At 41.1% G+C, this 15,780-nt stretch overlaps 1 protein-coding gene across 1 annotated transcript; it reads left to right on the top strand.

The window, feature by feature from the left end:
* Positions 1-460: 460 nt before the first annotated feature.
* On the top strand, positions 461-14,484 carry uchl5 (ubiquitin carboxyl-terminal hydrolase L5). Its single transcript, XM_055923081.1, has 11 exons — positions 461-747; positions 1,827-1,890; positions 1,992-2,097; positions 2,721-2,846; positions 3,320-3,381; positions 3,614-3,744; positions 4,569-4,632; positions 4,786-4,888; positions 5,853-5,966; positions 6,108-6,206; positions 13,584-14,484. The coding sequence occupies exons 1-11, from the start codon at positions 672-674 to the stop codon at positions 13,626-13,628; spliced, it is 990 nt and encodes a 329-aa protein (XP_055779056.1). The 5' UTR covers positions 461-671; the 3' UTR covers positions 13,629-14,484.
* Positions 14,485-15,780: the final 1,296 nt, after the last annotated feature.

Here is a 15,780-nt window from a genome sequence, read left to right as displayed (position 1 = left end):
GGGAGGCCCCGGTGCACAACTGAGCAAAGGAACAAGTACATTAGAGTTTCTAGTTATAGAGTTTCTAGCTATTTCTAGTTAAATAGACACATCACGAGTCCTCAACTGTCAGCTTCATTAAATAGTACCTGCAAAACAGCAGTCTCAACGTCAACAGTGAAGAGGCGACTCCGGCAAAAAATACTCAGATCATAATTACATCCAGAAAATGTCCCATATCGTTACGATTATTGTTTTGTCCACACCCTTACAAAACATGAATTGAATTATTTAAATAATTGTAGCTGAGGCCGATCATTTTTTCATCACTCAGAATCGAAGATATTAACGTTTTATATTCATCCAATGTCTGCCTTGTTTCTGTTTGAAGTGATGACATCATCTCTGATCATGCTTTTCCCTGTGCGCATGTGCTGTTAGTCCGTCTAAACCGGATACAACCCGGATATAGGCGGTCCATGAATCGGCGTATGCGTACGTGATTAGATTTTCTTGCAAACAACGGGCGGACATCTTGGATGCGGTATCCAGTTCTTATAATACTTCGATTTACGTGACATATTGATTCATTTTGTTAGCTAGGTAGCTAGCTAAGCTAACTAACCACTACGAATATTAGATTGCAGTGCAATCACATGCCCTACAGTCTTTTTTGAAATCATAACATAGTAATGTCTGGAAGCGCAGGAGAATGGTGTCTTATGGAAAGTGATCCTGGTGTTTTCACAGAATTGATCAAAGGTTTTGGTGAGTGTGCTGTATGCTAACTAGCTAGTCTACTATTACTCGCTAACTCGATTGCCAACAAGCTCTAGCCAAGTCTGTGCAGCATTGGCTATGCACATAAATGATTGGTGTTAGTTTGCAGTCCAGCAAATTTCATGATTCTATTTGCGAACCAGATTCAACACACCCTAGTTATCTGCTACAGCGAACATGCTAGCCAGGTGGCGTCGTTGATTCCATTACGGGATAATTATGAGAGATTTAGCATGCTACCACGACACTTAGGTGTGTATGTATCGGCGGTTACTAGTTTAGCTAGCTGACACTATTGAGATTCCTTTAGAAACTGACAAATCAATTTTACTGCATGCCTTTTGATTGAATATTGTACGCAATATGATCAACTCGATGGATAAACATAGCTTGTTGGTGCAGTTCTCTGCCAATTCAAATGGCAAACTAACGTTAGATGGAGAGTCCTGTCCACTAACTAATGGTTTAACTTATGTCATAGATGGGCAACTTTGATGGAGGTGGGGGCCACAAAAAAAACGGAACTCGTCATGAGGCCGCAGTCGGTCTTCATATCCATATCCCCCCGTGACAGCTAAGATGCATTTCATTTTTAAAGTTCATTTCCTGCAATTCTACACATTTTGCCATTGGGTGGAGAAGATTTTGCAATTTTATAAATCATTTAATGCAATTTTACTCATTTTGCTATAGGGCAGAGGCAAATGTTTCCAGTTTTTAATGACAACTGATGATCAATGGGCCCCACCCCGGTCGGTAATTCATTCAACCTTGCTTACTACAAGTTTAGACTGGTAAATTACCTGGCCGCTAGACAATCTAAAAAAACATTTGCTGACTTTAGTGACTGCTGATGCACAACCAAATTTCGAAATTGCACCTTGTGTATTCTGTTATAATAACCCTCAACAGTAAGTTGAGACCATGACTGATAAAATATTTTGGTGTTCTTGGACCTACAAAAGAGGGGCTATTTTGCCCATCCCAAAAGAGGGGCCAGTTTGCCCTTCCCTGGTTTATGTAAGTATGTAGTAGTTAACCCAGCTTTCTCCTTTCTACTAACCCAGGTTGTAAAGGAGCTCAGGTGGAAGAAATATGGAGTATGGAACCAGAGAACTTTGAAAACCTCAAGTAAGCCATTGCCCATGCCCTAATCTCTTTACTTCTAAACACTTTACTTTTATAAGTTCATAGTATTGCAGTGGTACTAGGTTTCTCTTTGTTCCTTCAAGACCAGTTCATGGGTTGATCTTCCTGTTCAAGTGGCAACCAGGTGAGGAGCCAGGAGGATCTATCGTTCAGGATTCAAGGCTTGACAACATCTTCTTTGCCAAGCAGGTACATGGTTTGGTTTTACATCTGTATTCATTGTATGTATTGCATAGTTAGAACATATCCAAATTGCTCTCAGAAGTCTCTTGTTTTTCTCCCTGGCACAGATTCTGCTGATAGCGGCTATTTCGAAGAGTCTACCTGTGCATTATTATTGTGATGTGGTTGTTTTTTAAAACTTCAAGTTCAATGTGTTTACTAAGTCTGCTTTGGATAAGAATGTCTGCTTAATGACTAAAATGTAAAATTACAGGATCTCATTTGATGTCTGTCTCTCCTGTGTGTGTGTGTGTGTGTGTGTGTGTGTGTGTGTGCGTGCAGGTTGGCATTTATTGAGATGACTCATGTACTGGAGGCAGCTCTGGAGAGTGGTCACTAGCTGGCACAGCCGCAAAGTTATAAAGAACAATTTTTAAACCTACCCTTAACCACACTGCTAAGCCTAATGCCAAACCTTAAGTTTAATACCAAAAAGCACATTTTTGTTTTCACGAATTTTTACAATCTAGCCAATATTGTCTTTGCAGCTGGCCCATTCAGTGGAAACTTCTCAGTTCTTCCTCTAGGGAAAGACGCATGACAATCAATGTAAATAACCTGCTGTCAACCTGCTATGTGTGCTGTTTCAGGTGATAAACAATGCATGTGCTACCCAGGCCATTGTGAGCGTGCTGCTGAACTGTACCCACTCTGACATGCTGTTGGGAGAGACACTTACAGAGTTCAGAGAGTTTTCCCTCAGCTTTGATGCAGCTGTAAGTTGATTCTGATTACTGGGGCACTGTTTAGTTTTTGCAGGCCTTTTTTTCCCCTCAGTCTGTGTTTTTTGTCCTTGAGATGTGCATAACACCTAGCCTGGTTGACGTGACCCACGTGGTACACAGCGAAGAAGAGCTTTGACGTACTGGTCTGGACCGGAGGCAATTTGTTGGTATAATATTTGCCCAGACATTGAGAGACTTTTGATTTGGTTCTCTCTAAAGTTCTGAGGTGGTCTGAGAACTCGTGTTTGGATTTGAAAATGCAACCGTTGTAAGGGAAGGGGGCGTCGCTCGGGAAATGCGTGTGGCTGTATATGTATTTTATTGAGTGAGCGAAACAGAGGAGAACCATCCACAGTAAAATCCCAGGCATCTTCATTATTGATGCATCATGCAGACATTAAACAGACCCCAAAGTCAGGAGACTACATAAAACTCACACTGATGATATTCTCTCTTCTATAAAGATGAAAGGTCTGGCTCTCAGCAACTCTGAAGTTATTCGACAAGTTCACAACAGCTTTGCCAGGTGAGTTGACTTTTCATTTCAGCGGGATAGTTTATCACTGCTAATGTCACTAGATTAATCGAAGGCTTGGCTCTAAGTCGACAAACTGCCATTTCTGATTGAATGTTTTTCATAAGACATTACCCACAGAGCTGAAAATGAAGAGAATAAAGGCTTTAGTTTTAATACCATGTTAGTTTATCTGCTAATGAGAGCTAAAACTGTCATATTTATTGTGTTTCATTGTTTTCAGACAGCAGATGTTTGAGTTTGACGCCAAGTCTTCAGCAAAGGATGAGGATGCGTTCCATTTTGTGAGCTACGTCCCTGTCAACGGCAGGCTCTATGAGCTGGACGGCCTACGTGAAGGACCCATCGACCTCGGTACGCACATACCGGTCATATATTTAGCTTGATAGAGATATAAAGTTGCTGTTTTGTTCTACACATAATTTTACTACAGTTTAAATGTTTGTAGTGTTTCATAGTAGCAGTTTTAGTTAGCTTCGTGAATTTGAAATAAGCTGATGTTTCAGATTCCTTTAGGTTTTATATATATTCTTTTAGCTTTTAAGTGTTTTATTTACATTTTTTCCAGTGAATTGTGACTGTGTGGCCAGTAGTGCAGTTAATCTCGTCTTGAACCTGACACATTCTTCAGAAACACCCTTGATGATTATCTACACCAGGGTTCCCCAACTGGTGTGTTTTTTATTTTATTGTTGGACATAAAATACTTTAAAAACACAAGCAAATCAGCTCCAAATGATTTTAATTTTGGAATCTGTTCCAAAGTTTTCCTACACATAATGTACAGTTTATTTAACTAGGCAAGTAAGTTTTAAGAACAAATTCTTATTTACAATGATGGCCTAGGAACAGTCTGAACTGTTCAGGGGCAGAACGACAGATTTTTACCATGTCAACTCAGGGATTTGATCGAGCAACCTTTCGGTTACTGGCCCAACACTCTAACCACTAGGCTACCTGCCGCCCCAACATCGTATACAAATTTAAGCAAGGTTTGAAATTATGTTTTAGTCAAATATGATATCTGTTTGGGCTTCTTGCAGTCAATTTGCAGTCTACAAATGATTTGTCATTATGTTCTGGCCCCCTGACCATCTGCTCAAGAAAAATTGTCCCGTGGCTAAATCTAGTTGATGGTTGATTTCTGATCTACACTTTATGCTTGTTTTGTGTTTCAGGTGTATGCAACCAGGACGATTGGATCAACGCAGTTCGGCCAGTGATTGAGAAAAGAATACAGAAGTAAATATTTTTTCACAAGTAAATATACCATGTTAAATAAGTGTCATATATGTTTGCTGTTTGTGTTGCTCATTGTGCTACGCAACTTCTAACTGACTCATTTTTCAGGAAAATAATATATAAAACAACTGCATCTTCCATCCCTGGTATCAGGTACAGTGAGGGAGAGATCCGCTTCAACCTGATGGCCATTGTGTCCGACAGGAAGATGATTTACGAGAGGAAGATAGCCGAACTACAGATCCAGCTAACAGAGGTAAGTGGTGTTGCAGTTATTCATGGTGCAGCCCTCAGGCCAGGACTATACAATTACCTGCCACCAAGGCCATGAATAGACTTCCACCCATGTCACTGCCATTGATCAAGTCCTTTAAAATGTCTGCTTATGATGAAAGAAACATCTATCCTATCTGTGTTAAGTAATGTTGGTGTCATCCCAGAATTTCCGTTAGCCGGTTATTGCCTGCTTTTTGCTGATATAAATACATAAAAACCGACATTGTAATAATTTGGATGAGATAAATATTCTCTATGAATCAAATTAGCTATGCACGGGGAGGTTGTATTTCATTCGTGTCATTTGTCTGCTATGCCGGTCTTCTCTGCCTGTCTTGTCTTGAATTTGCGCTCTCACTGACACACTTGCAACATTGTATCATGGTAGCGCCCGCAAAGTTTCCCGGCACAAGTGAGTCTGTGACAAATGTTCAGGTATTTTGTGACGTTTTGCTAGATTCATCTCCCTTAAAGACAATTTACAGAAATGTCCACCAAGGAGGAGTATTTAGATGAAGTGATATTGCTTCCTTCTCTTCCTCTAGTCTAAAGCCTGGTTGAGCAGCTAGCTTAAAAATGCCCAAAACAGTACAAATCAAGCTAGCTGGTTAACTAGCAACTGTATACAGGATGAAGGCACATGCATGTGGAAATATAAATTTATACAGAAACTGACGATTTTTACAAGCCAGATGGACAGAGGGAGACGTGCATTGTTCTAGGAGCTACCATTCACTTCGTCGGCTAACAATCTTTCTTGCATAATAACTACAGTCTCTTCCATGTGGTTGCAGTGGACACTCCTCAAAACACATTACCCTACACGTGGTGGTAGTCAGATGGGTTTCTATTTGATATGGCTGATAAATCTCGCATTTGTCCGGCAAACTAAAATCTGGTTTGACATTTGACCGAATTGAAATTCTATCTCACCCTTTCTCCAGGAAGAGCCAATGGACACAGACCAGAGCAGCACCCTCCTCAGCTCCCTCCAATCAGAAATCGCAAAATATCAGCTGCTGATCGATGAGGAGAATCAGAAGCTCCAACGATACAAGGTGGGCTCGCTGACCGTGGGTCTATAACCGTCAGATAATATGGGCATTTTAGAAGATATGCAGTCATTTCAATACTATATTATAACGCTTGATGTTTTTCTTGAACATTTTGTGTGTGTGTATACATATTTTTTGTTGTAGATCGAAAACATCCGACGAAAGCACAACTACCTACCCTTCATCATGGAACTACTGAAGACACTGGCAGAATACCAGCAGTTGATACCATTGGTGGAAAAGGTGAGGAACAGCTGAGTCCAGGAACGTGATTTTGGTGTATAATATTATTTTATGTTATGATATTTGAAGGTACTCTACAAACCGTTGTGTTAAATGCACAATTTTGAGTTCTGTACCAGGGGAACAAAACTGAACAAGAACACTTTTTTTTTGAGAAATGGAACCGTGAATGAAACAGTACCTTTTATTTTCAAATCAAGTTTATTGGTTGCATAAAAAGATTTGCAGGTATTATAGCAGGTGCAGCGAAATGGTTATGTTACTAGTTCCAACAGTGCAACAGAATGTCTAGCAAGTACAAATCAAATCAAGAAATGCCTGAACGATAAATTATAAATATATATAATTTGGAATTCAAAATTGTATGCACAGTAGGAGGTATATTAAGATGACCTACATTGAGAATACAGTATGCATACATACACAGTAAGTAAACAACAGTATGTGAAGTGACCAGTGTTCAATGTGACACCACATCCAAGTATAACTGATCAAATTATGAAAGACAAGTATTGTAATTTTAAATTCTGAAGTTGTTGTGGAAGCGGTGAAAAATAAGTTGTCTATGTTGGCTTGTATTTGTTGATAGACAACTTGTTTTTCACAACTTGGATTACTGAGGATAATAGCAGATGATATTGCCACTCCTATTTGCCGTATCTTCAATCTAAGCCTACTAGAAAGTGTGTGCCCTCAGGTCTGGAGGGAAGCAAAAGTCATTCTGCTACCCAAGAATAGTAAAGCCCCCTTAACTGGCTCAAATAGCTGACCAATCAGCCTGCTACCAACCCTTAGTAAAAATGTGGGAAATAATTGTGTTTGACCAGATACAATGCCAGTTTACTTTAAACAGACATTCAGCAAGCTTATAGGGAAGGACATTCAACAAGCAGGGCACTTACACAAATGACTGACTGGCTAAGAGAGATTGATGCTAAAAAATATTGTGGGGGTGTTTTGTTAGGAGTCAGTGCCGCTTTTTACATTATCGACCATAGTCTGCTGCTTGAAAACCTTATGCGTTATGGATTTACACCCGCTGCTATATTGTGGATAAAGAGTTACCTGTCTACCAGAACAGTGTGTTCTTTAATGAAAGCCTCCAACATAATCCAGGTAGAATCAGGAATTCCCCATAGCTGCTTTCTAGGCCCTTTATTTTTTTTCAAACATTACTAATGACATGCCACTGGCTTTGAGAAAAGCCAGAGTGTCCATATATGCGGATGACTCGGCACTATACATGTCAGCTACTACAGTGGCTGAAATGACTGCCACACTTAACAATGTTCTGCAGTTAGTTTCAGAATGGGTGGCAAGGAATAAGTTAGTCCTAAATATTTCAAAAACTTAAAGCATTGTATTTGGGACAAATCATTCACCTCAACAAAATCTTGTAGTGAATAATGTGGAAATTGAGCAAGTAGAGGTGACTAAACTGCTTGGAGTAACCCTGGATTATAAACTGGCATGGTCAAAACCATGTAAATATCATTGGAGGCTCCTCAGAGGTGGAAGGGAAGGACCATCCTCAGTGAAGTTAAATTCTAAAACATTCGAAGTTGTCCTTTTTTAGATAAAACTATAATAAATATAATCACGTCACCAAATTACTGATTTTATAACACACTATTTTGCAAATGTCTACAGTACTCTGTAGGGTAGCACCATGGTGTAGCCGGACGACACCTAGCTTCCATCCTTCCCTGGGTACATTGACTTCAATACAAAACCTAGGAGGCTCACGGTTCTCACCCCCTTGATAGACTTACACAGTAATTATGACAGGCTGGAGGACGTCCTCCGGAAGTTCTCCAGCCTATCAGAGCTCTACAGCATGAACTGACATGTTGTCCGCCCAATCAAAGGATCAGATAATTAATCTAGTACTGAAAGCATGAGCTACAGCTAGCTAGCACTGTATACAACGTGGTGTTTAGTTGACTTGGACAGAGTGAACTGTTAAACAATAGTTTAACAGTTTTGAGAGAATTGAATTCTTCCAAAATGAAGGAGAAGCAAGAGAAAATGATATTTCTAATTTGTTTTGTTTCACTTACCTAGCAAATGTAGATAGCATCCCTCTGTTTGAGTAGGCTAAACTAGCTATGTTAGCTAGCTGGCTATCTAACAACACTGGAACTTCCAAGTCAAGGTAAGCTTTTGGTATTACTAATTTATTGCCACCGGGGCCTACCGGTATAACTACTTACTGACTGTGCACTAATGTTACTCCATGATTGTAGAGGGTTTACTAACACGTTCTATGGTGACAACGATATAGGCTGTTTGTAGAGGTTTGGCTTGGAATTCTTTGTTGTTTCCTGGTCAAATACAGCTGAGTTGTTGTGCACTGAAGTCAACAAGGGAAGAAAAGGAATACAACGTGGCTGTTATGAGAGTGAACTCTGTTTTTAAGTGTGATCAGGGGTGTATTCATTCGCCCGATTTCTGATAAATGTTTCTTAAACGGAACAAAATGGGGATAAACATACCTGAATTTGTCCAATAGAAACTATTGTTTGCAACTGTTGGACTGATGATTTACACCCTGTATCAGCTAGATGCAGGCAAGAGTGTGCAAGGCGGTATTGAATGTCACTGTCTCACTTCAAATCTGTCTCTCGACCTGTGTGTAAACTTTACGTTTGAAGCTTTCAAAGGCTAGGTTGTAGCAACCTCATGATGGGTATAGGGAAAATTTGATTATCATTTAGTAGCCTAAATCTATCGCTGTTGCATTGAACTGGGTGTATGGAATATAAATGGCTGTTATCCAGTATGCTGTAATAGATATAAGGCTATGCTCGTGAATTTATTATTTTTGTCCGCCCTCGTCTTAAACGGCACTGACCGCCACTGATTGATACAACAGTAGCTAGGATGGGGAGAAGTCAGTCCATTATAAAGCTTCTTAACAACAATATCAACAAGACGGGTCCAACAGGCCCTAGTTTTCTTACCAGGATTACTGTTCAATCGTGTGGTCAGGTGCCACAGAGGGACATCTGAAAATTACAATTGGCTCAGAACAGGGCAGCACGGCTGGCCTTTAAATGTACACGGAGATTTAACAATAATAATATGCATGTAAATCTCTCATGGCTCAAAGTGGAGGAGAGATTGACATAATCACTACTTGTTTTTTTAAGAAGTGTTGACATGCTGAATGCACCAAGGTGTCTGTTTTTTAAACTACTAGCACACAGCTCGGACACTCATGCATACCCCACAAGACATGCCACCAGAGGTTTCTTCACAATCCCCAAGTCAAGAACAGACTATGGGAGGCACACAGTACTACATAGAGCCATGACTACATGGAACTCTATTCCACATCAAATTATTTTATTTATCACTTGCGCCGAATACAACAGGTGTAGACCTTACAGTGAAATGTTTACTTTCAAGCCCTTAACCAACAATGCAGTTTTAAGAAAAAAAGTTAAGTAATAAAAATAAAATAATTAAAGAGCAGCAGTAAAATAACAGTATCGAAGCAATATACAGGGGGTACCAGTACAGAGTCAATGTGCGCGGGCACAGGTTAGTTGAGGTAATTGAGGTAATATGTAGGTTGAGTTATTAAAGTAACTATGCATAGATAATAACCAGATTAGCAGCAGCGTAAAAGAGGGGGTGGGGGACAACAATGCACATAGTCTGGGTAGCTTGCACACACAGCTGTTAAGAAGCCTTTTGGACCTACACTTGCCGTGCGGTAGCAGAGAGTACAGTCTATGACTAGGGTGGCTGGACTCTGACAATTTTTAGGGCCTTCCTCTGATACCATCTGGTATAGAGATCCTGGATGGCAGGAAGCTTGTCCCCAGTGATGTCCTGGGCCATATGTACTACTCTCTGTAGTGCCTTGCGGTCGGAGGCCGAGCAGTTGCCATACCCGGCAGTGATGCCACCAGTCAGGATGCACTCTGGTGCAGCTGTAGGTCTTTTTGAGGATCTGAGGACCCATGCAAAATCTTTTCAGTTTCCTTAGGGGAAATAGGCTTTGTCGTGCCCTCTTCACAACTGTCTTTGGACCATGATAGTTTGATGTGGACACCAAGGAACTTGAAGCTCTCAACCTGCTCCACTACAGCCCCGTCGATGAGAATGGGGCTGTGCTTGGTCCTCCTTTTCCTGCAGTCCACAATCATCTTTTGGATGCTGATTTAGCCTTTTTTTTTTCACCTTTATTTAACTAGGCAAGTCAGTTAAGAACACATTCTTATTTTCAATGACGGCCTAGGAACGGTGGGTTAACTGCCTTGTTCAGGGGCAGACAGATTTTACCTTGTCAGCTCAGGGATTCAATCTTGCAACCTTACGGTTAACTAGTCCAACGCTCTAACCACCTGCCTCACGAGGAGCCTGCCTGTGTATGCAGTAAGAAGCCAAGGTAAGTTGCTAGCTATCATTAAACTTATCTTATAAAAACAATCAATCAATCATAATCACTAGTTATAACTACACATGGTAGATGATATTACTAGTTTATCTAGCGTGTCCTGCGTTGCATATAATCGGTGCGCATTTGCGAAAAAGGACTGTCGTTGCTCCAACGTGTACCTAACCATAAACATCAATGCCTTTCTTAAAATTAATATACACGTATATATTTTTTAACCTGCATATTTAGTTAAAATAAATCCAGGTTAGCAGGCAATATTAACCAGGTGAAATTGTGTCACTTCTCTTGCGTTCATTGCACCTAGTCAGGGTATATGCAACAGTTTGGGCCACCTGGCTCTACGAACTAATTTGCCAGAATTTTACATAATTATGACATAACATTGAAGGTTGTGCAATGTAACAGGAATATTTAGACTTATGGATGCCACCCGTTAGATAAAATACGGAACGGTTCCGTATTTCACTGAAAGAATAAACGTTTTGTTTTTGAGATGATAGTTTCCGGATTCGACCATATTAATGACCTAAGGCTCGTATTTCTGTGTGTTTATAATTAATTCTATGATTTGATAGAGCAGTCTGACTGAGCGATGGTAGGCACCAGCAGACTCGTGAGCATTCATTCAAAGAGCACTTTCGTGCGTTTTGCCAGCAGCTCTTCGCAATGCTTTAAGCATTGCGTTGTTTATGACTTCAAGCCTATCAATTCCCAAGATTAGGCTGGTGTAACCGATGTGAAATTGCTAGCTAGTTAGCAGGGTGCGTGCTAATAGCGTTTCAAACGTCACTCGCTCTGAGACTTGGAGTAGTTGTTCCCCATGCTCTGCATGGGTAACGCTGCTTCGAGGGTGGCTGTTGTCGATGTGTTCCAGGTTCAGGTAGGAGCGAGGAGAGGGATGGAAGCTATACTGTTACACTGGCAATACTAAAGTGCCTATAAGAACATCCAATAGTCAAAGGTATATGAAATACAAATTGTATAGAGAGAAATAGTCCTATAATTCCTTTGACTATAACCTAAAACTTCTTACCTGGGAATATTGAAGATTCATGTTAGAAGGAACCACCAGCTTTCATATGTTCTGCGCAAGGAACTTAAACGTTAGCTTTTTTACATGGCACATATTGCACTTTTACTTCTCCAACACTTTGTTTTTGCATTATTTAAACCAAATTGAACATGTTTCATTATTTATTTGAGGCTAAATTGATTTTATTGATGTATTATATTAAGTTCAAATAACTGTTCATTCAGTATTGTTGTAATTGTCATTACAAATAAATGTAAAAAATCGTCCGATTAATTGGTATCGGCTTTTTTGGTCCTCCAATAATCGGTATCGGCGCTGAAAAATTATAATCGGCCGACCTCTAATCCTGGCACCACACGGCCAAGTCTCTGACCTCCTTATAGGCTGTCTCATCATTGTCGGTGATCAGGCCTACCGCTGTTGTGTCGTCAAACTTAATGATTGCGTTGGAGTCGTGCCTGGCAATGCAGTTATGGGTGAACAGGGAGTACAGGAGGGGGCTGAGCACGCACCCTTGAGGGGCACCCGTGTTGAAGATCAGCATGGCAGATGTGTTGTTACCTACCCTCACCACTTTGGGGCGGCCCATCAGGAAGTCCAGGATCCAGTTGGAGAGGGAGGTGTTTAGTCCCAGAGTCCTTAGCTTAGTGGAGAGCTTTGAGGGCACTATATTGTTGAACGCTGAGCTGTAGTCAATGATCAGGTAAGCGATGCAAGTCGTGGAATCCGACTAATAAATACACCTCATGGAACAGCAGGGACTGTGAAGAGAAAAACACGCCCATATAAGCTTGCACACACACTCTACACACATGTATATTGTTGTATTGTGGTTTTATACATTTTGTAGATATGTAGTGGTGTAATTATGTGGTGTTTTATGTGTAATGTAAGTGCCTTAGTGTGTTTGGACCCCAGGAGGAGTAGCTGCTGCCTTGGCGACAGCTAATGGTGATCCCTAATAAATACAAAAGGTGTAGGGCAGAGTACTGGACACGTAGCTGGTTAGTGATGGCTGTTCAACAGTCTGATGGCCTGGTGATAGAAGCTGTTTCTCAGTGTCTTGTTCCTGGCTCTGATGCACCTTTACCTTCTCTCTCTGCTAGCAGAGTGATCAGACATTGGATCGGGTGGCTGAGGTCCTTAATGATCTTCTTGGGCTTCCTTTAACACTGGGTATTAGGGGCCATGCCTAATTTCTTTCAGCTGCCTGAGGTTGAAGAGGCGCTGTTGCTCTACCTTCACCACAGTGTCTGTGTGGTGGGACCATTTCAGGCCGTCAGTGATGTGCACGTCAAGGAACTTGAAGCTTTTGACCATATGGATTGGGGGGGGGGTGTGTGCTCCCTCTATATGCTGTAGTCAACAATCGGCTCCTTTGTTTTGTTGACGGAGAGGTTATTTTCATGGCACCACTCCAGTCTTGAGAACTGGTAATGTCATTTTTAGTTCCAAAAATATTCCTAATGTCTTGTTTGTAATTTGGTGACGTTATATTGCAGTCTAAACACTAGTAGTAGTAGTCTAAACACTTTCCAATTCACTCCATGATGTTCAGCGCTTCATGCCAAGCCCCCTCAATGTCCACCCCTCCCTCTCGCTCTCTCCCCACCCATGGAATTTCAGTCGCATCTTGCGCCTGCGCTTTTCTCACCAATCAAATATCTAAACGACTATCTTACCTGTTTCACAGCGAGCTTCTGTGCTAATTGGTGGAGTGCATTTTAATATGAAAAAAATATGAACCTTTTGTGGTTCGAACCGGTTCAGAATGTAACGGTTAATAATTACCTTTCAAACCCCTGTTCTGAACCAATTTGAGTGTAGTTCTTGATATACAACTGATTCCCACTAGAGGGTAGTATTAACCTATCAGAGACACCTGCTCACTGGCGCTAAACTATTTAATGTATTCGTGTGTTCTGCTCCCCAGGCAAAAGAGAAGCAGAGTGCCAAAAAAGTCCAGGAAGCAAAGTGACCCCACAAACACACGCACTTGTCAGTCATCTTATTCATGTGAAAGGCCATGGACCCTCTCCCCACAATTGTATCCTGTGTCCCCCGCCAGACACGAGCACAGGCGGTGGGACAGAACTGTGTTCACTGTCCCACCCAGCTCTACCCTTCAGCTGTAATGCATGCCTGGAAAGATATGTTTAAATGGGCTTGTCTTATTTTCATAATAAAATGTTTAGATGTTCAAACATGCTGTAGTTTTATTGTTAAATACATTTCATCATTGTTGCCTACATGGTCAAGTGTGTTGTTTTTAATAGTTGTTGGGTAGCCTAGCGGTTAGACCATTGGGCCAGTAACTGAAAGGTTGCTAGTTTGAATCCCTGAACTGACTCGGTCAATCTGCCCTTGAGCAAGACACTTAACCCTAATTGCTCCAGGGTCGCTGTCAATACTGTCTGATCCCTGTCCTTAACCATTGGAGTGTACATGTTTGAAACATGACAAATATAAGCTCCCCCTATCTTGAGATTAACAAGTGCCACTCAGTCTTAAACAGTGGAGTAAAAATACTTTAAATTTGTTTTTGGGGGTATCAGTACTTTACTATTTATATTTTTGACAACTACATTCCCAATGAAAATAATGTAATTTTTACTTCGTACATTTTCTCTGACACCCAAAAGTACTTGTTACATTTTGAATGCTTAGCAGGATTGTAAAATGGTCCAATTCATACACTTATCAGGAGAACATCCCTGGTCATCCCTACTGCCTCTGATCTGGCGGACTCACTAAACACATGCTTTATTTGTAAATTATGTCTGACTGGTGGAATGTGACCTTGGCTTTGCGTAAATTAAAAAAAACAAGAATTGTGTAGTCTTCATTATTTTACTTTTTGATACTTAAGTATATTTTAGAAACGACATTTACTTTTGATACTTAAGTATATTTAAAACCCAATAGTTTTAGACTTTACTCAAGTATCATTTTACTGGGTGACTTCCACTTACTTTAATAGAAAATTACTCGTATCTTTTACTTTTACTCAAGTTTGATAATTGGGTGCTTTTTCCACCACTGGTCTTTAAATGAGCCTACCACCACACCAAGTTAAAATGCTTTAGATCAGTGGTTGCCAACCGTGTTTATGCACATTTGTGGCCTGCTGGAGGTCATTTTGCAGGGCGCTGGCAGTGCACCTCCTTGCACAAAGGCGGAGGTAGCGGTCCTGCTGCTGGGTTGTTGCCCTCCTACGGCCTCCTCCACGTCTCCTGATGTACTGGCCTGTCTCCTGGTAGCGCCTCCATGCTCTGGACACTACGCTGACAGACACAGCAAACCTTCTTGCCACAGCTCGCATTAATGTGCCATCCTGGATGAGCTGCACTACCTGAGCCACTTATGTGGGTTGTAGACTCCGTCTCATGCTACCACTAGAGTGAGAGCACCGCCAGCATTCAAAAGTGACCAAAACATCAGCCAGGAAGCATAGGAACTGAGAAGTGGTCTGTGGTCACCACCTGCAGAATCACTCCTTTTTTGGGGGTGTCTTGCTAATTGCCTATAATTTCCACCTTTTGTCTATTCCATTTGCACAACAGCATGTGAAATTTATTGTCAATCAGTGTTGCTTCCTAAGTGGACAGTTTGATTTCACAGAAGTGTGATTGACTTAGAGTTACATTGTGTTGTTTAAGTGTTCCCTTTATTTTTTTGAGCAGTGTATTTTATGAAGCTCTTCTTAACATCAGTTGATGTCACGAAGTGCTGTACAGAACGCAGCCTAAAACCCCAAACAGCAAGCAATGCAGAAGCACGGTGGCTAGGAAAACTCCCTAGAAAGACCAGAACCTAGGAAGAAACCTAGAGGAACCAAGCTATGAGGGGTAGCCAGTCCTCTTCTGGCTGGGCTGGTTGGAGATTATAACAGAACATGGCCAAGATGTTCAAATGTTCATAGATATCCAGCAGGGTCAAATAATAATAATCACAGTGGTTGTAGAGGGTACAACAGGTCAGCACCTCCAGGAGGAAATGTCAGTTGGCTTTTCATAGCCGATCATTCAGAGTATCTCTTACCGCTCCTGCTGTCTCTAGAGAATTGAAATCAGCAGGTCTGAGACAGGTAGCACGTCCGGTGAACAGGTCAGGGTTCCATAGACGCATGC

This window comes from Salvelinus fontinalis, chromosome 5 (assembly GCF_029448725.1).
Source record: "Salvelinus fontinalis isolate EN_2023a chromosome 5, ASM2944872v1, whole genome shotgun sequence".
Lineage (NCBI taxonomy): Eukaryota > Metazoa > Chordata > Actinopteri > Salmoniformes > Salmonidae > Salvelinus > Salvelinus fontinalis.
This window is presented reverse-complemented; position numbering and strand designations above follow the sequence as displayed.